The 27,466-nt window shown below is 36.4% G+C and overlaps 2 protein-coding genes across 3 annotated transcripts in view; both read right to left on the reverse strand.

Annotated features, from left to right (window-relative positions):
- Positions 1-1,673: 1,673 nt before the first annotated feature.
- Positions 1,674-5,935, reverse strand: LOC115446802. 2 transcript variants are annotated; one of them, XM_030173603.2, is made up of 5 exons: positions 5,783-5,935; positions 3,185-3,302; positions 2,981-3,084; positions 2,506-2,733; positions 1,674-2,300 (listed from the first exon to the last, which is right to left on the reverse strand). In XM_030173603.2, the coding sequence occupies exons 2-5, from the start codon at positions 3,267-3,269 to the stop codon at positions 1,761-1,763; spliced, it is 957 nt and encodes a 318-aa protein (XP_030029463.2). In that variant the 5' UTR covers positions 3,270-3,302; positions 5,783-5,935; the 3' UTR covers positions 1,674-1,760. The 2 variants fall into 2 exon arrangements, with proteins under 2 accessions (XP_030029463.2, XP_030029462.2); XM_030173602.2 differs by lacking the exons at positions 1,674-2,300; positions 2,506-2,733; positions 2,981-3,084; positions 3,185-3,302 and adding an exon at positions 3,388-5,497.
- A 1,978-nt stretch (positions 5,936-7,913) lies between these two features.
- Positions 7,914-27,466, reverse strand: part of LOC115446816 (L-asparaginase 1) — a 29,538-nt gene continuing 9,985 nt past the window's right edge. The window contains exons 3-13 of the mRNA XM_030173616.2: positions 22,545-22,657; positions 21,884-22,009; positions 21,160-21,284; positions 20,084-20,313; positions 19,329-19,483; positions 18,701-18,814; positions 18,012-18,068; positions 15,536-15,680; positions 9,675-9,804; positions 9,257-9,482; positions 7,914-8,755 (exon numbers count right to left, since the gene is read on the reverse strand). Of these exons, the coding sequence (XP_030029476.2) occupies positions 8,603-8,755; positions 9,257-9,482; positions 9,675-9,804; positions 15,536-15,680; positions 18,012-18,068; positions 18,701-18,814; positions 19,329-19,483; positions 20,084-20,313; positions 21,160-21,284; positions 21,884-22,009; positions 22,545-22,657 (1,574 nt within the window). The 3' untranslated portion in view covers positions 7,914-8,602. The remainder of the gene's footprint in view (positions 8,756-9,256; positions 9,483-9,674; positions 9,805-15,535; positions 15,681-18,011; positions 18,069-18,700; positions 18,815-19,328; positions 19,484-20,083; positions 20,314-21,159; positions 21,285-21,883; positions 22,010-22,544; positions 22,658-27,466) is intronic.

Consider the following 27,466-nt stretch of genomic DNA (forward strand, 5'->3'; position numbering starts at 1 on the left):
CATCATAAAATTTTTAGAATTTAAAAGGGCTTTCTTTTTCCTTCCCGTCTTCAAGCTATATTTGTCTGTAAGAAATTGCCTCGAGTTATTTAACCGCTAATTGCATTTTATTTCTAAGTAAATACTGAATTTTTTATCTACATGTACCTAAATAAAGTATTGTAAATAAACAAATGAAAAACAGGTCAATTATTTTCAGGTGGATTTGGACTTTTCGGTGCCTTTCATTTCAATACCAGTAAAAAAAACAATGGACGCAGCGTATGATTCCTTGGTAAGGATATCTTTGATACAATAATTTGAGTGAGATTTTTTTTCTTTTAATGAAAAGTACAGTCAACCACAAAAGTAACTGAACAAACTCAAAATTTTAAATCATACACGTTATACAGGTAAGTCTCAGAAAAATGACAAACAAAAAAAAACAACAAACTTAACAACATAGTATTTGTCTCTTTCTTTTGGCTTCGGCTTTTGGCCTATTTGAAACAATAGGATAAGTATATGAGGGTGGTTGTCATTGTTCTGAGCGTTAAGTAGGTATTACAGGAGCGTTTATATTTATTTATATAAAATAACGTTAACCCTTTATAGTGTAATTTATTGAAGGAAAAGGTTATTGCCAAGGACAAAATTATTTAGGATAAGTAAGTATATAAAATTTAAATTTGCCATGATATTGTCTCATGGTGCGAAAAAATTCCATTGACTTCGTAGTTAATATGTCATTCTTCATGTCACACAATCTACTGCTGCTATGCTGATTTTTACCTTTACTGCAAGATAACCTTGATTTAGTCAGTCAGAAAAGAAGTTAAACTGATTCACGATTTCCAATCGCCTATACACGTTAAATTCAACTAATATTTTTTTTTCTTGTGTAAAATATATCCCTTTTATTTTTGTAAAGAAATAAGAATACTCTTAAAAACACAAAAGTGTAAAGGCTGTTTGAGGTTTCGGATTTGTTCGGTTACTTTTGTGGGTGATGGTACTTAATTTTCCTTAGAATTTTATTTTTTACAGGGATTCCCCACCATAAACATTAACCCAGTGAGCATGGTGCTTGCTGCAGCTGCCGTTCTCGGTTCTACTATAATCCTTCCTTTAATAGCAAAAAGTTATACACAAAATAACTTCCACAAACGATATTCACGGAGTAAGTATACCAACTGCTTAAGAACCTCCACCAAGCAACAAACCTTGAGCATTTGTTCTATATATTTCTGGCGCATGATTTACGGGCAAAGATGCAAAGATTGACGAATAATTAATATAAAAAAAAAATGGCATTTTGACAATTTTAAATTTATAAAATATTCTTTATAAAATTGTCTATTTAATAGTTTTGGTTGCAAATTAACATGTTGTGTACTTCAGGAGGAGATGCACGAAATAAACAATTTGAGTAGCATTTTATTGTGAAATTAATAACACGATATCCACATTAAAAAAATACCAAAGTTAAGATAACATATTGCAGAAATATGATATTTTTTTCAATACATATGTTCTATAAATTTCGAATAGATAGCTTCTTAAAATGCGGTTTCCGCGTAGTTTTGCTACGAGGAGCACCTTAATAGAACAAATAGTCAATATAATAAATGAGCCAATTATCTGTGTAATAATCTTAATGTAGTTTTGACCAAATTGTGATGAAACAGCAAATAAATTATCAATAGCAGTAATTCCTCATTTATTTATCAAACCTCACTTAAATTTACAACAATACCGGCAAAATTTAAAATGCCAAACTGCTATGGACATGGGCCGCAGCAACTTTTCTTCGACATCTTCTTCTTCGGTTTCATAGACGCGCACGACTTCTTGCATTTGATCTTCGGCGTTTCCACTATGCCTGCGTCAGCTGGCGTGTACTGAGTCTCCACGTGAATAAACATCTTCCTCTTTCTGGGAGCAAGGTCGAAACAACCGAATGGCGGAGTGTATTCTATATCCCAAGTGGCGTTGCTTGATAGAGAGCTCAGCGATTCTTCTTGGCAGAGGCATTCCGGCTCTTTGAATGCTGGGCAGCTGTCTATCACCCTATCAATAGCTGATAGGTCGTTACAGTAGACGTCCATGTAGGCACACTTGCAAATGTCTTCTACAGCTTCGGCCAACGCTTTTCTGATCTCTGCGTCTCGCTGTTTCTTGACTTTCACCATCTTCCGAGCTTCTACTTTCGCCTGCTCTTCTGGACTACGTTTTTTGATGATTTTGAAGACTAGCGGATCGCAGTCGACGTAGGGATCCTCATTTGGTGCAATTTCTGAAAGATCTTTCAGTGGATTTACCTGAAAATAAAATAAATCTATAATTTACAAATTTGGAAATCCTTGCTGTCATTACTGGCAAAAAACAAAATTTTCCACAAAATCCAATTGATATCTGGACGAACCTTTATGTAATTTATTTGCAATAAATTAACATTAGACAAAGTGAGGAATTGGATGTTAGGTCAAATACCATATCTTATAGAATAAAAATCACAATCGCTACCTGTATAGTGAATACATCACCCTTTCTCTGCACGGTGAGCGCTGGCTTGGGGTCCAAGGGTTCTTCTGGTTCAGAATCTCCACCACCCACATCAGCACCAGGTCTGTGACCTTTCCTCTTCGGTCGTTTTTTATTCTTATCTTTCTCCGGCCCACCACGCTGACATTTGAACGTCATCATCTTGGCTACACTTTTGCCGATAACCCCCGGTTGCCAGCCTCGACGTGGCTACAACAAAAAGACACATACTTGTATCATCTTTAAATTTCGTAAATGATATCACTGCTGACCCTTAAAGGGATGATCAGAAAAGCAACGATGCCAGTCGCTGTGCTTTCACAATGGTTCCGACCTACTGAAACGAATGTCTGTCTGGATTGGCATTTAATATTTGGGCTAGATAAATAACATTTAAATCAACATAATTAGTTTTTGCTGTGCAAGGAAAAAATTGTAGAATAAACGTTTTGCTCACCTTCATTCCAGGTATATCCGAGGCATTCCACAGCCAGCCCATATTTGCCGGGACTGGTAATCCTGGTTTCAAAAAGCCGCATGTCTTGTGACCGATAACCACCCCTGAAAATATAATTTGATGACGGTTAAACAACATCTATTTATTTCATACCTATTTATAAACAAATTCTAATTCTCCAAATAAATAAAGATATAATCATACCTGGGTAATAATCACCAAAAGTGTAATTGTATTTAGAAGCATTCTTCTTTTTCTTCCTTTTATCGCTGTCGTCTTCGTCGCCCATCTTGAAGTTGTTCAGTCGTTTTCAAAAGATATTCTATCAAAACATAAACCACTTTAGACATAAAATGCTTTAAAGAAATTGTTATATCCTAAAACAACGATTCTAAGTAAAACAATTATTAGTTGTATAAAGTTTTAATGTTGTGCTTGTGGGTTACAAAATAAAACTTCAGTTAGTTACTTCTTCTCTTCTTTGAATTTTTCTTGGATTGCCATTTTGTGAGATCCGCAACAAGTCTTCCCTGTGAGCGACATCAACATCTGTTCCTTGTCGCAGCAACGCCTCTCCGTATCCACGTTAAACTTATTAACGCACCTAAAATCATTTTCTTTATCGCTCTTCAAGTATTCTTTTATTGCCTTCTTTATTCTCTCGTATTCTTTGGAACAGCAAACTTTTCCTGCATCGCTGTAACTAGGTGGTTGTGGGGCCATCGCTGCGGTTTTGTACATTCTAGCAAAACCATCAGGAACCGAGCACGGCCGTCCTAGGACAGGACATGGGCCCAGTTGGATAGGCGGCAGACCGTAAGGCAGTGGCTCATTCTCCTCTTCATCATCTTCTACTTTCTTCTTCTCTTCTTCCTCGTGTAACATACTTGTTACTGGACAAGTATTCTTATGTTTATATAAAGGACAGTAAGGCTTGTGGGCTTTTCTTGCAGCTATGTTAGAAGTCTCAGCAATACAGTCACAGTCGAATGTTTTGCACGGCGGTGTAGGCTTGGGGGGGCTGCATTTACAGTCTTTATCATCAGGTACTTCTGTGCAATTATAAACCTCGTATACACGCTTGGCGTCCAAAGTTTCCACATTATATACCCAGGGATTGTTGACACCCAAACTGCGAGTTGATGGTTTAAATTGCGGCGGAATGACGTTCGAATGACACGGGGGATTACTTATTAACGTTTGAACCGGAACTTCTGTTGTTTTCCGTATAGAGTATCCACTTGCAGACCTTACGACTCCACGGCCCGCTTGGAACAAGGCGGTGCAACTCAGATTTTCAACGGTAAACGCTTTACCGTACATAGACTCTTTAAATTTCGGTACTTTGGTAACACTGAATACATAAGCAACCTGTGTACCACCAGGGCCGCCCTCCTGTTTGTCATCAGTACTGCATACCTGCCCTGCTGGTACTACTCCACCGCATCCCATACACACGGCTTTTGCACCTCCTGCTGCTTCATTGGTCGGACAGTCTTCTCTATGCCATCTATCATCTTTACACGAACAAGCGCCACAGACCTTGTTCGTGGCATCGTCCTTAGTGCCAGTGACCGAACCGGCAGCGGCCTTGTAACTCTCCAGATTTCTAATATAAGCCCTAACTTTATGTGCCAAGGGACAATTTGCATTGCCGCAAGGGCCGGTGATGTCACCCATTCTGATTTTATCAATGGGATATTTTTTCTTCTTTGGTTCGTCATCCTTCCCTTGATGCTCACAAACAGGACTTCCATCTTTCGGCCCAACGCCGCAGCTCTGAAGCTCTGTACAGATTTCAATTCTTTGTTGTGCGTTTTCGCCTATCTCTGGATCTTCAAGCGTAGTAGTCTCATAGAGACTACCCACCATACAAAAGTTGGGATCGTCGCCTTCGATCCTCGTACACTGGAACATGCTAGGAGCTTTGTTGGTCCTAAACACAAAAGCATCAGGGTTCTTCATTAGCTGCTGAAATTCTGTTATGATACTCTCGCCTAATGCGCTTAATCGTAAAATGAAGGCGATCTCGCCTATTTGCTTGCAGTAACATTCGCCAAAAAGTGGAGTAACTTGCTTGATTGCTAATGGCTCGTGGTTTTTATTGGCCTCTGTAGTTTCTTTCAACATGTGGAAGAACTGCGTTTCCCAGTACATAGTGCCGACTCCTACGAAAATCTCTATCTCAGTATCATCGTCGTTCCACACTTCGATTTCTAGTGGGAACTTGTTTAAAATCATCATTACCGTATCAGGATATGATGGGAAGAGATATGACTTCCCAACTCTAATAGTTCGTGTCCATTTTCTGCGGCCTCGGTCGTCACAGTCAATAATATCGTCTTTTTTATCATCGTTACGGGACATTTGACCCTCTTTAATGATAAACTGCACTTTAGGGCCAAATTTTATTTTTATAATCAGATTCTTGTTCGCTCCACTTTTTTCATCTTCTTCTGATGCGAATATGGTCACTTTGTCAATGAATATCTCTATCAGGTACATTTGCTCCATGACCTGCAGAGACCAAGGGATTCTGTTTAACACGATGCACACTGATCTTCTATAAGAAAATTGCGTTGTTCAACGTTTTATTCAACACAGCCATTAAGGTATATATAATATTTTATGTAAAAAGGCACTCATTAATTTTCCAATTATGTAGTCCATAAATGAATTAAGTTGTACTCGCATTTTATGAATTATATAGCAGTATGTAACTAAACGGCTTAGAATTCGCAAGAATTGCTCGAGCAAGAAAATTATTAAACTTATTACATTCGACAAATAAAATATACTTACTGCAGTTTTTTATTTCCGGCGCGGCCCTAAATGGAGATGTTCATTACTATGGACACAGAAAATTTTATTTTGTAACCCGAAAGTCCCAATTATTGCATGACCAACATTTATCCAACTGACATATTGTTGACGGCCGTGTATATTTGAATTTGGAATTTCTTAGTTGTTGAGGTTTTATCGTTTGACTAATAATTATAATCTGAGTTTTACCTTTTTCGTACTGCAACTCTGTGGTTGTAACACAAATAATTACGGGATCAATTCTATTAAAAATTTAACGATTGCCTAAGTTAACGATGATTGCGGGTACACAATTAAGTACATCACCTTTTTTCATTATTTCACAACACTTTATGAGTAAATTTTTAAATGATTTTTAGTTAAATTCAAAGTAGTGTACTAATTCATTTACTTCATAAAACACACTGAGATATTTTTTTCAAAAAATCATCTCTCATCATCAATATAATTGTGAATAAGGTAGATATAATCGATCCTGTTTGATGATATAATATTCTGATCGATATCTGATTAATTCTAAGGTTATTAAAAGTTTTAAACCGATTAAGTGCTTTACCTTGATTGATGCCAATATATTTTTTTAAGATATACTTTCCTCACCCGTAGTTCTGGAGAGCACAGAGTTTGGAGCAGATTCGCTAATAACCTTCGCCAGTGATGTAATATCAGACAAGCGCAGTCTTCGAGGGTGCGCATTAAGGATCGCCTGCTGGACGGCCCAGAGAGATTACATAGACTCTTTTAAGGTTCTGAGAAGAATAGCAAGGTAAGAAACCTTCCCACTTCTTTTCATCTTCCACTTGCCTTTAATTCAGTCTGTTGGAGGTACAAAAATACCCTTATCAAGTTTGATATTACATTCCCCAGAAAAGTATAAAAGCGATAAAAGCTGTCGAGTGACCGCTAAATTGTTAGTTATTAACTGATATCAGAGTATCAGAGAATGCAGAAGTTTGATTACACCGTCTTATCCCGACACAGTCCACTGTAGAGTTGGATAAGATACTCTTTCAAGCAAATTCAAAAAAATCTTCAGCTTAGTTTTTACTATGGGTCCTCGCAAATCTTCATCATCATCATCATCATCAGCCTTCAGCTGTCTACTGCTGAACATAGGCCTCCCCTAAAGCGCGCCACGCTGTTCGGTCCTCCGCTCTCCTCATCCAGCGTCGTCTTAGGTCATCGCAAATCTTAGGTGTAGTTTTTATTATTCGCCCAGCAAATTGTTTTACAAAACCCCACGCTACGCATGATGTCTCAATATACAATATTATCTTACCTTCTTTAGTCTCTGCACAACCTTAAGGTTGACTCGTAGACAATGATTTCGGAATTTAGTCTGCCTTTATACCTTTGTGTATAAAGTGTAATAAATAAAAATAAATAATGCTGTTAATAAACTAAGAGACCTCTTTACTTTTTGACTACCAAACTTTTCGAATGCGATTACCTTATCACAAAGTCGCATGATATTTAAGAAATGGGTGTAATTTATTTAAATTTAGATTCTATAATTATTATTTTAAAATATTTTAACTATTCTTTTTCAGCAACAAGTTATTGTCTACAATGATTAACTCAACAGCAGTAGAAGACGCGATGTTGTCTGGGAAGAATGGTCGAGATTGCGTCTCGTATGGCCCTTGTCCACTAAGCGATCAGCACGTTACTGTATTGCTAAATAACCTTGCAGTTTTCGTGCCTTCTATCAGAAACTCTTTATAAATAACTGTATTCACTATTTTTTTTTTATTATTTATTTATTACGGCATACTAAAGCATGTGTTGCTAATGCTGAATGTAGTTTTCCCTTTTATTGCGGAAGTTAGAAACATAGTCTCATGAAGTTATGGTTCAAATTCCCGCTAATAAGTGGTTCACAGCCTAGGACATGATTTGTTATCGCCTCATTTATTGGTTGGGTGCCCCACCGGCCATGAGGTTAATTTGGGATCCAAAATGGACCCTATTGTTCTATTTTTTATTGTTTTTTACGATTAATTAAATTATTTACATCTAAGTGTATTTTTATTGACGCCACTAATATCCAAATAAAGAAAATTTACTAAAACAGAGTCCGGCTTTATGAAAGGGAAATAAAACAAAAACATAATTTTAAAATTTATTTGAATTAATTAAATGCAAATAATACCATATAATTCACAGCAGATCCAAATCAGATTCTTGTTAGAGACCTATAAAGCTAAGTATAAACTAGCAGAAATGAAAATATGTCAATAGATTCCAAATTGTCTAAAATATGTTGTGGGTGTGAGTATTAACTATCCGAGTTATATAAGCATGTGCACGAAATTAAGGCCCTTCACCGAACAAACACCCTTGAGCGATTCGTTCCATACGTATCGAAGCACGAGTAATCGGTGAGGCTATGCAAAGATTTAGGAATAATTTCTTAAAAAAATATTAATTGACTTTTAGGCCCAATTTACATTGTCGTAGTATTGGTAAGCGTCCCCAAACGTCTTCATATTTGCTACACAAGTTTATAAATTACAGTAATAGTCATACAGTTCAATTCACTATAACGTGTAAATATATAATGCTAGACGTCTATCCGACTCTACATCAACATGAATTGAACTCTACTTGCGCATAAATAAATAAGTATTAAATAAAATTTAATTTTGAGGTACTATGTAAGCGCTTTATGAATACTAGACTTATTATAAAAGCGTTCCGAACAAAATTTTAGACCAATTTATAATAACTAAAATGGCGAAATGTCTGTTTCAACAGCATTTACCGATAATTAAAAAATACTTTTAAAAAGTATTTCGTTCAAACTTTCTTCCTTAATACTTCAATAAATGCTTCTCTGTCCAATTTCTCCGCGTAGTCTTCCGGAGTGTTGCCTAGTATATCAGGCTTGTCCGTCGCACAACCGTTCGCGATCAAGTAATAAGCGACTTCGGGACAGTTGCACAGCACGGCCTGAAGATAAAAAACAATTTAGGCATCGAAGGATTAGAAGTAGGTATTAGTTGTCAAATAAGAACTTGTCTCCGCCGATGAATGAACGGAGATTGGAGCTAGAAACTATAAATGAGTAAGCGAGTGCCAAGGCTTGAGTGATAAAATAACTACTGGTGGTAGTTCTTTCATAAGTCCGCCTGGGTAGGTACCACCGCAATGTCTATTTCTGCCGCCAAGCAGCAGTGTGTAGTCACTGTTGTGTTCCGGCTTGAAAAACATTGTAAGTCAGTATAACTAGTCATAATAGGACTTATGACTCAGGATGGCGAAAGCAGTGGAATACCAAACAATACAACTTAATTAGACTTTATCATACTGCTGCTTGGCGGCAAATAGACATTGCGGTGGTACCTACCCAGGCGGACTCTCACATTTAAAAGACCACCCGTTAAACAATTAAAACTATCCTGTCAGTATCTTAAAAGTTTTAACAATTAAGCAAAAACCTAAGCATCGAACCTTATGCAAAGGCGTTTGGTGCAACTCGTCCTTGATATTCAGATCAGCTCCAGCCAGTTTGAGGGACTCCAGCCGCTTGACCGCCCCGTTCCTGGTGGCCAGGTTCACCATCTCCGCGATCTGTTTGCGGTCCGCGCTGGTGAAGTGAGCGCCGCATTTCATCAGGAGTTCGATGGTGATGGGGTCGTCGCAGTGCACCGCTGTCATTAGAGGACACTCGCCAATCCTGTAAATGAAACAAAAAAACGGTACCATTTATTGTAGTATAATATAACGAAATATATATTTGTTTATTCTATTTTTATTTAGGGACTTTTATCCAAAGGTGGAATTTCAGACCCAATAATAAAATACATTATAAGAACAAAACTTCCATTATTCAGCTACTTTTATGGCTGATTATACCTATTTTTCTTACCTTGTTTTATAATGCACGTTGGCGCCATTCTTGAGCAACATCTCGACTATAGGCACGTAACCTCTCAGTATCGCTTCATGGAGCGGAGTCCTTCCTTCAGAATCCTGAGCGTTCACGTCTGCACCCATATCTGACGAAATGATAACAACTTGGATAACCAACTTTAACTTTATTGATATACTGTTGTTTTTAAGAAAGATCTCGATCGCTTTTTTAATCTTTCGCGAAAGTATGATAATAATAAAAAATTGCATCATCAAATATGTTAACCTCGAATTTCATATTTCTGTTTTATTAATCACGCGACATGTAAAGTATTATAGGATGTAAGTCAAAATATTCTGAATTTTTTCTGTAGATTTACAATAATCGTTAAACCAAGCAAATGTAGGAGCTACATGATTAGTTACACGAATAGGAAGGAATGACCCCATTTCGGTATACAAAATTAAAAAAAAAATTGCCATCATTAAATAAAGTATTCTAATCTCGAATTTCATGGATTTCTATTTTATTAACCACCAGTATGTGCAAACCGCGCCGTGCCAAAGAGAGAAAAAAAAGCACCCGTATTATAATATCAATGTGAAAAGTAATGTAAATCACAATATTTTGTTTTTTTTTTCTAGTTGTTTTATTATGGAAGATGTAAGTACACTACGTATCCTCACTAATGTCGTTGACTGATGAGACACAAAATAAAAACCATTTATTATTTTGCCATTATATTTTCAAATTTTATCATGTAAGTAGCTGTATAACATATAATAGTTATAGTATATAGGGTAGACGAATGAGTGAATACAAAACATAATACACTACTTACAAATCTAAGGCTAAAATATAGCTATTCGTGTTATATGGAATTCAAAATATTATATTAAGGTGGTAGCTCAAGGTCCATTTTCATACATTTTGTTTCGGCTTTAATCTGGGTAACTAAACAAGTATTGGCAAGTAAAGAATTTAAATTCACGTCTAGTTAGTGATTAGTTCTCGCAGTTGAAAAAACGTAAAAATAATTAATAATCATGGATATTTCGGCCTTTAAAATTTAATATGACGAAATTTTAAAGGCCGAAATATCCATGATTATTAATTATTTTTACATTTTTCTTTCAACTACGAGAACTAATCACTAACTAGACGTGAATTTAAATTCTTTACTTGCCAATACTTGTTTAGTTACCCAGATTAAAGCCGAAACAAAATGTATTGAAATGGACCTTGAGGTATCGCCTTAAGTTAAGCACAAATTTATTTTTATATAAATGTAAATTTATTAATTAAATTTATTTTTAATTAAATGACCCCTTTAAACCTGATGGTAAGTGGAATAGGGTTCGTATAGATTGTCGACTAACGAGAGGAGATACCTCTTGCAAGTCGATACAATTATGCCTGTTTGAACCAGATGTATACAGGCTGATTCCCGGCAACACTTACGTAGACAATAATGTGTTTTACACCTTATGTAAGATCGCTATGCGGGTGGATACAAAATATATCCTACCACAAGCCACAAATATTAGTTGTATGTTTTATGGAATACAAAATATAATATTATGTAAATTAGGTAGTTAAAAATGTAAGTATATATAAGTTTAGCACGTAATATCAAATGTAAAAAATGTAACAAGCCAGCGAGGCATTAAAAAAATAATAATTTTATTAAAACTTACGCGAGACATATTAAATTAGTCGAAAACAATACGGTTTTACTCACGTACTATGTAGTCGGAATCGCCGACCAGTTTCGACCTATTAAGTAGGTCATCCTCAGGGGCGAGTGCTAAGAGGACGTCGCGTCGCGGAGGCCTCTCGATCACTGTCAGCCACCCGCGCACGCGCCGCCGCCCGCCTAGCGGCACATAAAGCACGGCTCCAAGATTGGGGTGGGGGTGCTTCAGAGGATTCCGAAGATGTCACATCTGCTTAATCATGCGAAGCTACCGGTGCATGTAGAACACTTGTGTGTACCGAACTGTGTCGGCTCCTCGTGTAGGACTGTTAGTACATGTATGTACAGCTTGAGGAATCGGTCTCCAAGTAGTCGGCAACGTCCAGCATGCGTCACGATTGAAATTCGGACGTTTGTTTATTTCTATGGTCTCACGTATTTTACGCGGGTCGAAAGACTTTTCTCTAGCCAATACTTTGGTCTTATCAAATGCTCAGCGATCGCAGAGCCATTCCTGTCCAATTTCTTCAAATACCGAATAGGTTCAGTCAGCCTAGTAGCCACGTTGCGTCCTGTCTCACCTATGTAGCTTTTGCCGCAGCCGCATGGTACCACACACAAGTGTTCTACATGCACCGGTAGCTTCGCATGATTAAGCAGATGTGACATCTTCGGAACCCTCTGAACCACCTCCACCCCAATCTTGGAGCCGTGCTTTATGTGCCGCTAGGCGGGCGGCGGCGCGTGCGCGGGTGGCTGACAGTGATCGAGAGGCCTCCGCGACGCGACGTCCTCTTAGCACTCGCCCCTGAGGATGACCTACTTAATAAGTCGAAACTGGTCGGCGATTCCGACTCATAGTACGTGAGTAAAACCGTATTGTTTTCGACTCATAAAAAAAATAATAAAAATAAATAATAGAAATGTAACCTTATTCTTAAAGCATTCAGGTGCTGAAATGTTACAAGCCAGATTTTATTAAGTTTTATAACACCAGATAAGTAAATTACATTCATTTTGTGTGAAACCAAGCGTAACCTATACCGTCTGAACACAACCTTATTTTTTTACTTTATTGTCAATAGGTGGTACCTACCTACTAGACGATATTTGAAACTTAACTAAATACTAGAGATGTGCCGACTACGATTTTGACCGACTAGTCGACCAAGTCGATCACGATATTGGGAGTACTCGATAATTTCCGTGATGCTTTGTTTATACCTGATTCGCGCTCAAGTCACAACCGCCGCCTGCAAACGTATTACAACATTTCTGTTTACTTTACTTTATTTCTTGATTTTTACTTTCGCACAGGTCAAAGCGGTGTTTTTGTGTAAAAAACATTGTTTGTTAAAGTAAAAGAGTTCAATTAAAATACATACAAAGTAGGCAGTGGGATAGAAGCCGACTACGAAAGTGGCCGAATAATCGGCTTTACAGACTAGTCGTCGACTAGTCGGTACATCTCTACTAAAAAATAATCAAATAACCGCTTTATTGAAAAACTGCGTACAATAATATATTGGTAACATGATTTTAAATTGACGATATTTCTAGAAAAACTGAACATATAAAGATGTGGAATTTTAAAATCTTAAAGGCGGTTTTAAAATTTCGGCAAGCATTTTTTTGTTTTTACAATTAAGTACAACATATTTGTATGTCCTAATACGTATTTTTTCATTTAATTAACCAATAATAATACTCAAACCTATTACATTCTATAATTACGTACACTTAAATAAAAACGTTTTAATTTATAAAAAACTTAAAATTCGCAAAATCACCGCCAAAGTTTTGAATACTAAATTCCAATGATAACATGCAACCAGGGATGTTATGGAGCTCCGTAACCGTAACCGAAAATATCGGATATCCGAAATAAAAATATATCCGTAACCGTAACCGTATCCGTTAAAAAAGTTTCGGATAAGTTACGGATAATATGTTTCGACATGTTATTGTTTCACCGCTCACACGCCATCTTGTATATCGCACTCTTTATAAAATAATGATCCGTGCCAAAATTGCAAATTTGTAGGAATCGTCAAACAACCTATTTGTGTTTGCGACCTTTTAGGTTTTTCCCTTTTTTTACATGCTATAGGTTTCATTTTTTACCTATCTTTAATAAGCTCAATTTTATAGCAACTTTAAAAAATAAGGTAGGAACCAAAAATTAGTTTTCCGACGACTGCCACAAATTAACAATTTTGAAATAGGTCATTATTTTATTAAGAGTGCGATGTAGTTTGTTTGTAATTTTTGGTCATAATATAACCTCATTCATAAATAGTTTTTTTTTTTATTTAGGAGTAGGTACTTATTTAATAAAGCGAATGGAATAGTGGTGTGTTACTTCCTAAATTGATCTATAGGGACAAAATACGTCCAAAGTATGTACTTACTTTAATTTGGTCATTTTTTGATCAAGTTGAAGGTAATTTTGCAAAATGTAACTAAACAGTGTGACAAAAAGTGGCCCTACTTTACTGAAACTTCGTTTCAAATTAAATCACAGAGGTTTTCCGAACACCCACGTCCCCCAATTAGTTCATCGATAATTAATAATCGACGATGACGACGAACGATAGTTAGTAATCGTCGCCCTACTGTATTACATATTTTTATTTTACTTTAATCTAATATCCGTAACCGAAACTATCCGAAACTAACGGATAATCCGAAATAATATAATTTTATTCCTATATCGATATCCGTATCCATATCCGAAATTTCATATCCATAATATCCCTGCATGCAACTTCCCATAAAGCACCTAAACTAACATACCATCAATATAAGTACTGGTCCTTAATTTCTATCCTATGATACTAAACTTAATTATTTACTGGATATCTGATCATATTCTTTTATCGTTATATAGACGGTTGAAAGGCTAATTGATTTAAGCGACATTTTTTGCGATACAAGTTTCATGCATGTTTATAATCAGCATTTTTTTCTATGTTTTTTTAAACCTAGTTAAATTTTCGAACAAAAATGTCGTTAAGTCAATTTGTCTTTCAACCGTCGATTTTAAGATCAACAGAAATCCCTTGGTTATCACCTGCTTTGGGGTACATAGAGATGCAAGGTATATCTAAAGTCTATACTTACTATATACTCACGCCTTTTATCCCCGAAGGGGTAGGCAGAGGCGCAACTGGTACAACTTTTCGCCGTATGTATTCTGTCCCATGGTATGATAGGTGGCGAGCCTATCACCATTTCGAGCAAAAATTCCAGACTCTGGGCATTAGCCCAGAGTCCATTTCGAGCAAAAATTCCAGACTCTGGGCATTAGCCCAGAGTCTGGAATCTACTCAAGTATTAACTTAAGTAGAAAAATATAACATCACCATCACTTTTACCGTAATAATATTTTTTAAACAAGCTTTATAACTGGAGAATAGAGATACTTTGAATTTTATTCTACAATATATTGTAGTCTTCAATTAACAAAGTAGTATAACTTCACATATCAAATATAATCATATTTTAGATCACATATCAAAGAAGATAAAAAAAAATAAAATTTATCGTTTTTCATTCTCAATTCGTTCTATAAACTCAAAAAAAAAATAAGGTCACACTCGACCGACTCTCCAAAGGGACAGCAGATGTGCAGCTAGCGTAACTATATTGTCAAACTTATTTGCTATTTTATATTATGACGAGTCCCTGGCCATATTGCAATTCCCACAATATTAATCTCCAAAATGCTAAAGCGTGCTTTTATATGAGATGCAATGGCCCGTCTGTGATAGGGCAAACTGTAGTGAATAACTGGGATTCGTGAAAAAAGCACCGTTTCCTTAATATGATGACCTCATTTCAGACCATTTCCGAAAATGTTGAATGCACTGAACACAAATTAACATTGCAATTTCAAATTATGGCAATATATGTTTCTTTATATCGGTAGTTACGAGAAAGTACATAGTTGTTTTTTTGTGTAATTTTTTTTTATTTTTTAACCATGTGATTTTCCGTAACATTATTCCCCAAAAAAAATATTAAATTCCTTATTCCGTCTTTCATAAATCATAATTTTTGACTTAGCCAACTTTGAAACGGCAATGCCAACATCGCAAAACCTAATTTAGAGCACCACACAACTTGCACTGAAAGTTAGCACTGGCACCGTTCATATTGTTATTGATTGGATTCAAACCTAGCAACTTGTGCACGATCGGTTCGTCGCTATGTTCGATTCCGTACCGCAGCAGGGAGGAAATCACCCTCTCTGTCACCTCCAATATTTTTTTCGGCGACTCGATGTTAAGACTGGACGCGAGCGCTTCCTTCATGGTATGATCCTAAAAAAAATATTTATGTTACTTGGCTGTATGTTTTGCGATTCTTTTGCTTCGTGAACAAAATTAGAAAAAAAAATTGGCATGAATTTATTTCCAAATAAACTATTCGTTTGATTCTTAGATCTGCAATAGTTACAGCAAAGAGCATTACAAGTTCGGCTTCCTAAGCTGCAAGTTTGAGAGCGTGTGCCTTCTTTTAAAAAACGAGAAGGAGTAAATTATGCTAAAATAATTTTCTGTTTGAAGTTGCGAAATATAGGTTAGTACCTAATAAATAATTGCATACATCCTCTAATTTCTTACTCAAAATTACCAATAAGATATGACATCTCATAAGTTAGTATATCCTCCTATTTCTTACTCCAAATCAATTAGATATGACATCTCATTCACATTTGCAACGTACTATAACCGCGTTGTGTTATTTAGAGATAATTAATGTCGAACAAACATATCGGGTTGGGAAAACCAGAATGACAATAATATGTTTCCTCATGCGAATAGTTTAGTATAGAGTATATACGTTATATAATATATAAATAGTAGATAATTTAGATACGTAATATTATTTTGCAACAAATTTATATTTCTAGCAAGAGTTAACGTTTATTTTGCGTTTTGGTTAAAGAAATAGGTCACGTACGCATTAATTACCATTTGAGACGTTACTGAAATGAAATGAAATAATTTACTTGAACCTGTAAAATGTAATACATTATTTAGATTCCGTCAATAATAACTCTACCACCAGTTCGGAAAGCAGTTCTCACCAGATAAGAACGGGCAAAAAACTCTGGTGTTGCTCTTTTCAAAATCAGTTTAAGGTATAAACTACAGTACATGACTTCTACATACTAAATATAAAATTGAAATTAGGAGCAAACATTGACGTATATTCTATAAAATGGCAACCAAAACGTCTCTGTTATATACCTATTTATTACACTTAGACTCGAGTTCTTATATCATGAGCGCCACCTCGTACACAACCACAAGCTGTCAATATTGACCATACTAAAAACGGTTTGAATGGATATCAGTTCAAATCAGTTGAACACAGTGAATGTTCGAAACGCCAAATCTAGTACGTAGTACATATTAATTGGGACGAATAAAAAAAATATCAGTGAAATAAATATGTTAATCGACTTATATATTATCTTTAATAATAGTTTTAAGTTGTATTTCATTCGTTTTCACCGCTTTAGATTCAATTTACTCTTTATAACACCCATCTATCATTTTGTTTATGTTTATACTCATTAGAGAGTATATCTTGAAACAATATTTTGCAGTTTGCACCGATTTCCGCTGGCGAGATAACAATTATGTCAACAATAACAAACACGACGATAAGTATTTAGACTTTGTTATACCATACGGAAACCATATTGCAAGATGCCAGTTGCAGAAAATTCATAAGTTTTTAAAAAGGTCCAAAAGCTTGTCTAGTTGTAGCGCCCTACTCCGTATACGCGGGCGAATCCGTGTTTTAACAATAGGGGACCGGCCTGTGTTCGATTTTGTACATTATTCTATATGAAATGGTTGATAATACGAAAAAGAAACCCTCCTGCGAAAACTGCATTAAAATTGGTTAAAAAATGAGCCAGTATTTCATATTTCAAATATTACTATGTGCCGAAGTGGGCGCGAAGTGGGGATATCGCTTCATCTCTTTCTTTCGCACGCGTCGTAATGCCCGATGACGTCACACGTGGGTATTGCGCCTCTTTTCTGTTTCTTGTTACTTACCCCTTCTACCGAAATTAAAAGACTTATAAATTGTTGATTTTTTACGGGATTTAAATAACTTTTTCTGTGTTATAATTTATATAACGTAAATATTTGATAATAATAAAGAACAAAAATGAGTCCGGTCCCCTATTACGAGCCTTCTAATTAAAGCACAGTTTTGAAAGTCGTATAGGTAAATAGAGGATATTATTATTATTTTTTCTCCACGGCTGTCAAAACTGTCTTTCGATTACAACGCCCTAATGACAAAGGATGGATATATCCCAATAGACGGAATAAGGCCCAGTGACGAAGGATCCATATAACCAGATTCCTACCGGCTTCCCTTTCGTAACTTATGTAAAATTTAATTTTCATTGGAACGGTTTGCAGACCCATTTATGCATATTAGTAGTGCCAGTATGTCGGGTTCCCTTTTGAAAAATGTTACTCTTAGCTACTATTATTTATATTATATCATATGTTACTTTATGAAAATTTGTTTAGAGGCTATAATTGGCACGTTTGAGATTTGAAACCATTCATTGCATGTATACAATTAATTATAGCATGTTAATTTTTCGTATCACCTACCTCAATAACCATTGATGTCATGTTTGTGAGCTCTCCGCGAATATTTCGCTCCATCATCTAAAACCAATACAATAACATTAAAATAGTCGAACTTTAGACATACAAAAAAACATTCGCGTCGAATCGATAACCTTTTTTCGAATTCAGTTAAAAATAGCGGAATATTTGAGGTAATACAATACTTCAAATCAATGAGTAACCTGTGAAAAAAATAGGAAATAATTTCGAAGCGGAAGGGATGCGTTGATCACATATTTGGTAAACAAATTTATCATGAAAGGTTAGAAATTGAGGACTATACTGATTACCAGGCCTGGGCCTAGACCCTGAAAGGCTTTAACGTTACCAGACCAAGGGCCGTAGTACAGATACCTTTCTAAAATTGCTAATAAAAAAGAGAAAAAATGTATTAAAATCGCCATTCTCATACATAACATTAGCATTAAAGATTGTATGAAAACTTCTTGCATACGACCCCAGGACGAAATTTTGGGTAATCGCTTGCTAGAACTAAGTAGACAAAAAAATTACGATTTGTCAGGTGTAAAGTGCAGAATATGAACGGCATGCTCATCTTGATTTTATGACTTTTGATCATCAATCATGAAAAAAGAATCTCACATGAGCTCCTAAACGCTAGAATACTGGTCGAAGAGTGATTTGGACAAATTGAACTAGAATTGCCTTACCTGAGTCTTTTCCTTATAACTCAGTTCAGTCTTGGTCAACACGTAAGACAGTTTGGTGAGGGCCGCTTCAGGTGTCATGTCATAGCCAGACACAACACCGTATTTGGCGATAAGCTGTAAAATTACAATAAATAAGACCATGTATCTAAAATGGTTATAATTAAATGAAATTTTCTAGGTTTGTTTTCATTTTCAATATCCTCTGTTGAATATGGCCTTGCTAACATTGGAACTGTTTATAAGTTGTGATGATCATCCACAAAATTCTGGCGATTCAGTCTTTCGCTATAAAATCTTCAGTTATGCACGCGGCTCATACTTTATAAATAATGTAAATCATACGTCTGCATAAAAAAACAATGTTTGGATGAAAAGTAACCATACTTATGATTCCTATCAGTTCAGCTGTTCTGCGTTTATTGGTATCATCCAAATAACTTCAAAAACTTTCGCATTATTAGTAAAATAATTGGAGTATCCTTTTCAAATATGAAACCATCATCTCGCCAGCAGACGTAGTTGGTAGTAACCAGACAGGCTATCTAGATCTAGCAAAAAAAAAAACTAGCTATGCAGACCAAATAACTACAGCAGTATAACCAACATTGATACAACGTATGGTACTAACTTGTCCAGTTTCATAGACGGCAGACACGCTTCCAGTGTTGCATTGAGTGATAATGACCATCAGAACGCCCCTGCTCACCGCCTCGGCGATCACGTCAAGGATATCTTGTCTATTGGAAGGGATATTACCAGATCCGTAGCACTCCAACACCACACCTAGAGATAAAACAGTAGTTCGCAAATCGATTGTGTTTAGCATGGAATAGTTATGCCTAATATTGCCAATAATTAAACATTATTAAGGAATAAATACACATCGCAATGTCTATTTCTGCCGCCAAGTAGAAATGTTCAGCCATTGTTATGTTTCGGTTTAAAGAACATTGTAGCCAGTGTAACTACTGGACATAATAAGACTTAACATCTCATGTCTCAGGATGGCGAGCGCAGTGGAATACCAAACAATACTTTGTAATTCAAGGTGTCGGATGATGTTTCTACTGTATATAGGCGGTCGTATCGCTTACTATTAGGCGAAAGGAAAGCTCGTCTCATCATTTAAAACAGTTAAAAATAAAATATGAATACTTAAATAGTTATAGGCAGTAAATACACTCGAAGGTTCGAGCAATAGAAGGACAAATGGCTAATCAGCTATAATATGTAAGAAATTGAGACAGTCTTATATGCCAATGGTAACCGATTATATCTAGAAGGAATGTGTAATATATAAATCAAATTATTATATCTTTTTCTAGTTCAACGTGTTATGTTTACTGCTAAAGTTCACGTCATTTGGTCTAAATCCCTTCTCACCTTCAATAGGGGGCTGGCAGAAGGCCTTAATGACAGACGAGCTGATGTTAGGAAAGATTCTCAACAAGCCAACGTTCTTAGACATATTGGCATGCAGGTTGAACTTCTCAATGGTGCTGGGTTTGAAGATGGCTGCCTTGTTCACTTGCAAGTCAAGTCCAACCTCGACGATCGGGACGCAGTTCGGCGAGTCGAAAGCGTGGAGATGTGTAGCGGAGATTTTGCGAGTCCTGTACAAGGGTAATATAGTAGATATGATAATTAAATAGAAGAGATAGCAAATTATGGAATAAAATTGTTGATAGACGTTTACTTAGTAAAATTAGCTTAGAAATAGTGGCGCTCACGTAATGAAAGAGTTTCAAAGTAGTCTCACTACTGTTTTAATTACGTTTGCCGGCTACAAACGATTTCACAATAATTGCTTATGCGGCAACAGCGTTCCGTATATTAGTTAGTAAATAATAAATCACTCTGGCTATTCGTCGTAAAATCGAGTTCCTGAAACTCTTATACTCCACAAGACCGCAGTTCGGTCCTCGCCGCCGAGGCCCTGGCCGCGTTCCCCGTCCCTCTGCCCCTTCTAATAGTTCCGGCCTGCATGCAGACGAATACGGTAATGGTTAGATTCTTAGTTCACTATGACTACGCGCATCCAGAATCTTTGATGTTTCATCCTCTTACAGTGACCGTTCTGATCCGAGGTTCGTAACCCGTTAGTGGGTTGCCCTCAGCATGGTCGCTTAATTTTCAAGGGTTGCAAGCGCCTACAGCGCTCATCTCAAAGTCCGGTGTGTTTATATAAAACGACCCTTGTCAGACTAACAAACGTGAGACCATCCGTAAGACGGGCTTGTTAGTCTGACAATGGTAAAACAAAGAATCCGTTACACACCATGTAGTCTTAAATGGAAAAATAAATATTATATTCTTAAATATGTACAACTATAAAATAACTTTTATCAAATACAACTAATATAATTTTATCAGGCGCTTCGCCAAAATTTTTTTCACCGTGGTGACGTCATGGATCTACCTAACAATAACTCTGGCGATCTAACGCAGACATATATTACCTGTTTCCTCTATACAATTTTTTGTCGAAGAAAATGGTGACCTCAGGCACACTGATCGCACCCGCAATGAGAAGCGACGAGACGAAATTATCCACTCCATCACTACGAGGGTCGAAGATAGGAATCTGGAATAAAACTGTAGTCATCTTCAAAAGAATTTGATAATTTATATCAATAAAAATCAGTTGCCACATGTAAGGTTATCACTTGAGAACAGTTCGACTGAATTGACTGATTCCTTTGTATGTGTTCCTAATTATTAGGTTTATATCAAAGAACTACACTTTACGTCCCATGATGTGATAGGGGGCGATAGGCTCGCCCCCTATCACATCATGGGACGGAACATACTTGGCGAAAAGTGGGTGCCCTAGTTGCGCCTCTGCATACCCCTTCGGGGATAAATGCGTGATGTTATGTATGTATGTATGTATCAAAGAACAATATTGAAAAATCAACATGAAAACTAGGGAAAAATGGGAAATTTGGGTGATAATATGAAAATAATTTTTGTAAACGCTAATCTCCAACATCACCTAACTGATTTCAATGAAAATGTTTATAGGGGTTTTGTTACTTTCAGCTAGGACTGTAGGCTAATTTTCAACCCGATAGGTGGCGCTGTTACCGTGTCCGGATTAAAGAGCATTCTAGAAATATCTTGAAGGAGATAATGATACAAGCAATTCCCCAGAATTCATTCCAGTTTAATTAGTTAATATACCTGAGATCCAGTCAGCACTACAGCCTTCCCCAAGTTCTCGAACATGAAGGACAGTGCCGAGGCGGTGTAACACAATGTATCAGTACCGTGCAGTATGACGAAGCCTTCGTATTCCTCATAATAAATCTAGAATACATTTTATAAATTAGATCAGCGAAAACATGTCGTTTTTTTTAATAATCATTGATCGGGCAAATGCAGTTTAGTATACAAAAAAAGTTGCACATCACATCAATAACATGAAAAGACCTATTTTTCTAATTACCTATTTTTATAATCGAAATTACTAATGTGCACTTCACTCATCCGAACTTTGACACAAACGAAAAATTTAAAAAATACGTATAAGAAAAATGCTGTTTGAAGGCAAAAATAGTAATACTAATTCATTATCCTATAGTTAGTTTGTAAAGGAACAATAAAATTTATCCTTTTTTCCTACTTTGAATGACGATACGAGCTCGTCGTTCGCCTGATAGTAAGCGATACGACCGCCCATAAACAGTAGAAATACTATCCAACACCTTGAATTACAAAGTATTGTTTGATATTCCTCTACGCACTATCCTGAGACATGAGATATTAAGTCTTATCATGTCCAGTAGTTACACTTATGTTATAAATATATTAAAGCATCAATGAAATATATTGAGAGTATCACCTTAACGTCTTGCGCGATCTTTATCCACTCTTGCTCGGTCATGTTCGACGAGTCCAGAAGAGTTTCGTACTCATAGATTTTATAATACACTCGTATATCCACATCCGTGGTCTCTGCAAAAAGATTACGATATTTATCGATAGGGGTCGACCGCGTCAAACTTCAGTCAGTGTGCGCCAAAATAGGATCAAATGGAAATTTATTGTATCTGTGTACCCTTATGGAATATAGGCGTGATGCTATATATCTCCAAATGTTTTTACTCGTATATCTCATTACGAGCAGGTGCTTTAAATGTTTTAATTTCTAAGTACCCCAACTGTACCTCGTCTGCCTTTATTTTTTTTAAACTTAAGTACAATGTTTTCATTGTCGGTGTAAAATGAATAGTAAATAATAAATACTCTCTAATGCTGCGTAATGTACTTCACTCTGAGATTTATTGTGAAAGCCCTCCCCTCTACAAACGGCTTGGAACATTCCTTCTGTAGTGACAATGTAAATATGAATGATGTGTCAGCTAATTGTGGTGTAAATGAGACTTATAAGGAGCGAGAGACGCTGCCTGTTGTGTACAAATGTGTGTGTGTGTGTAATGTGTGTGTTTAATAGCTTTTGGGGTACCCCGTGTTACAACCAATAAATCATCTTCAATTTAACCAGTGCTTTTAATTGAAGAATGTCGCAGTGGCTAACAAAGCAAAATACATTAGCCCACACTTATATACATTTACGGCGCATGAGTTACAGACGGGAATATGCAGATTAACGAATAAAAAATAAATTTATAAACAATATAAAAAAAAACATACTAAAGATAACAATATTGTAGAAATATGATATTTAATTTTCTATTTATTTTATAAATTTTGAATAGATAGCTCCTAAAAATACGGTTAGCGCGCCGGCTTTCCTGAGGCTACCACCTTGTAATACTGGCAGCTTTCGGTCATTATGTTCTACGGACCCTACAGATACATAAATTAATAGATATAACTTCGCTGGTGGTAGAATATATTTTATATCCACCCGGATAGCAACCACCGCACAAAAGGTATTTTTTTTTTTTTTTTAGACAGACCCCACAGTCAACACCGGGGGGACGAGCGAATGGGATACTTCGAACCCCCCGGCTTAACGACTGCGGGGGCCAAGGGAGTTTGGGAGGGGAAATAGGGGAATTGGGGAAGGAAATAAGGATGGGAGAAGGATTGCCTATACTGTAGGTTATATTAGTGGTGAGTGGGTAGTGTTTATATGAGTTCTGTTTTGTTGTTGTTGATCGATTGATTGGTTTAAGTTTTTTAGTAGAATAAATTGGGAATTTTGATTTACCACTAATAGTGATATGAGTGTTTAGCTTTCTTTTAATAATTTGTTAGTATCGCTGCGAGCAGTGTTTAAAAGTGTATGTTTATGAGTTCTAGTGTGATGGCGCAACGTTAGGATGCCGTCCGGCGAGGGGGTGGACGCCAGTCTCCCCTCACCAGACGGACAGCCCAATCAGCCATTTAATATCTATAGGGGTCACTAATGAAAGTGTTTAAAATTTTAAGGGCATTCTTTCAACATAGTGGCACGCCCATGGGAGGTGCCGTCCAGCGGAAGGTGGACGCCAATCTCCTCCTACCAGACGGCCGACCCAGTCGGCCTGGTATCACATAGAGTGCTTAAAATGTTTGGATTCCGATGAGAAATCCAGGGTATTCTTTCCAAAGTAAGAGGTTAAATCTTTAAACGTGAGTAGTGTGAGTCTTTTGAAATTTGTGTATGTCGTTAATAATTTGTTTAGTTGTGTTCTTTAAAAAGTGTATAGTGTTGTTTCTTTAAACGTTTTAATCGTTAATTGAAAAGGTAAGAAAAGGCAGGGCACTAGCACGTCGCCCGGCAAGACGTAGGTAGGTGACACCGACAGCACACCATCTGTCAATGTCCCCCCCCCCCCCGACCGGCATGCCAGTGCCGGTCCTAAGAAAACCGGATATACCCAGGCTGACCACGGAACGCGACACACATAAGTGTGCCACTATGGCGGGTGTAAGCGCCTTGGGTACGGTGGTCGCTATCCGGTCGGACGAGAAGCGTCCTCCCACCAGCCACAAAAGGTATTAAAACCCGCCATAGTGGCTCTGGTACCTAACTGTGTCGCGTTCCGGGATTAGCTTGAGTATATCCGGTTCCAATAGGCCGGCATAATTGTGACGACTGTCGCGGAGTAATCATATCTCGTCAGTTGACATTCTATTGGATCCGACACCATTTACGATCAGGTGGAGTTACTGTGCTGTGTCCCTATAAAAAGTTAAATTATAAAGTATATTTATCAAAGATTAAACCTTAAGTATTATAAGTAACTCGATAACTTAAGGCTTGTACAAATTTAGCTTTGTTATACAATAATAATCAGCTATGATAAGACTTAATAACAATAACACAACTTCATAACAATGATATGAAAGTTACGATAAAACAGTTATCAAGCAATTTTCTTATAACATTCGTTTCAATCCATTTAATGTTTTCCTTCAATGACTTCTGGTGCTTGGTATTATTGATTAGAGAATGTCGTCAGCAGTTTATTTAATCGCCACTTAGTAATATATCTTGTCAAAATAATGATTTCTTATGCTTTCGCGAATGTTAGTAATTAAAATAAATACATGGCTAACACAAAAATGTAGTAATTTAGAAAGAAAAATGTAGGCGATATAATCTAATTTTGACTTTTGGGACGATCAATACCTAAGACCTGTCCGTGACCACGAAGGCTACAAAGTCTTTAAAAGGTCGGGAAAAAATTATAATATAAAAAACGGAATTAAAATCCGTAAAATAGTATTATGTCTTATCCGTTTAAAAAACTATTTGTTGTCAAAAACTCTTGACATTTCGTATTTTCTTGCCATATACTTTTAACACACGTCTGCCTATTATGATATCTTCTAGAAGTAGTTGTACAGATGGCCGATCTTACATATAAATAAAACGTTTCTGTTATTCCGATGAAAGTGTGCATTTCCCCAACCGCACTACGAGTCACAATGTGTCAGAATGCGTCACACTGGTCACAATAGGTCACTCTCTCTAGCGTACGTTCTTAACAATACTGACAGCTGATCAAACAAAATATTACCGTAGTATCACGATGTAAATAAACGCTAATTCTCTTCAAATTTCATAAATAGAATGTAGTTTATTAGGCAAATGGCAAATGTTACAAATTACTTATTCCAAGGGACAATGACCCAGGTATATTATTCAATTTACAGCTTTAATACCAAGACACTCCAGTTTTCTTTACTTATAAAACATAATCCATATAGAGTAGGCTATTTTAAGTGTCGCTATTGATAGTTCATGTAAACATAGATAATTTCTAGAAATACTTACAAACATTTGCCATCATAGCGCTTGAAAGCCATTGAAGATATAACATGCTTATAATCAGACTTATAATGGCACAGTTACCATGCCAACTTAATTGTATGACAAATCAAAATGTATAAGAAACAAAAACGAAATTCTAATCGTTTCAAATCCTTCATAGCCTGAGGCAACAAAACTCTTTTGTTTTTTCATAAGTTGATTTTAAAAAGGAATTTAAAAAATATCGTGGAAGGGATATCTTTCCTTGATTACGACTTTCTTTCTAAGGAGAAATAAACTATCTAAGACTTATCCATATTTGTTTCTTTCGAATTTATCAAAAATGTAAAATAACATACTCCTCTTTTATTCAATATAACATAGGCAGTTTATTTAATACATTTAAATTGACTTTATTCTATTTATTTTGTAATTGCCTCTTTTCCAGGTGGCTCAGCTATCTTGAAATTTAAATAAGTTCTTACTTCGATTTTTGATCACAAAAATAACACACCTAATTGTTCATACTATCGCAAATCGATGAAAATATAAGTTTCGACTAACTCGGTGGTATAGTTGTATTACGATACGACTGCAATGCAGCTCACTTCGACCCCGGGTCGGGCAAAGTGATATTAGGTTTTTCACCCCAGTATCAGCCCAGAGTTTGGAATTTATGCCCGATATGGCAATAGGCCCGCTCCCTATCAAGTATCATGTCATGAGACGGAATACAAACGGCAGAAAGTGAGTATACCAGCGCCTCTGCCTACCACTTCGGGATAATAGGCGTGAATATTTGTAGCAGCGCACAGAGCAGACGTGTCGCAATTTTTAATTAGATTTTTTTAAATACGAGTCAATTAAGTTTTAACCTTATTACTTCGGTTTCATAACACCTTTTCCAAAATCAACTTTTGTCAATTGTTTATCGAGTAACAAGTGTAACTTGGTGATATCGACGCGGTGACGGCTCCTCACCCCCTCGGGTAAAAGGGACAAGCTCTTCAACGTCGCACGCATATAACCAACGCAACGTACGTGAGTCATTTCACACCAAAGATACACTATGAGCGTTCAACGATCTCCTACTAGAAGTGGCAAAGGTACAAGACTTGGCAGTTCACAGCCAAATTTATTAGATGTTATGGCTACTGATAGCGATATTAAGCTTCCCGTCGCCCAGCGTAGTAAGCGAAAGCAAACAGATGATAATGATCTAATTAGACAAGAATTATCTGAATTACGAAAGCAAATGTCAGAAATGTTGGCGGTTGTAAAATCATGTAGTAATGATCAAGCCGAAAATATAAACAAGCTTTGTCAAGATACTGCAGCTATTAAATCTGAAATAGGTACTATCACCAGTACCATCAAAAGTATCATATCGGAAAATAACGATATGAAAAATAAATTGACAAGCTTAGAAACTATTACTGAAAATACCGATAAAAAAGTTGCACAATTAGAAACGGAAATAAACAAACTCATAAGCACACCACAACTTACATCGGCAGTAGATAGTCCTGAATATACACACCATGAAAACATCTTTA

This window comes from Manduca sexta, chromosome 13 (assembly GCF_014839805.1).
Source record: "Manduca sexta isolate Smith_Timp_Sample1 chromosome 13, JHU_Msex_v1.0, whole genome shotgun sequence".
NCBI lineage: Eukaryota > Metazoa > Arthropoda > Insecta > Lepidoptera > Sphingidae > Manduca > Manduca sexta.

Coding starts and splice junctions, on each gene's coding strand:
- LOC115446802 (XM_030173602.2), bottom strand. CDS start 5,494: ATGGAGCAAATGTACCTGATAGAGATATTCATTGACAAAGTGACCATA.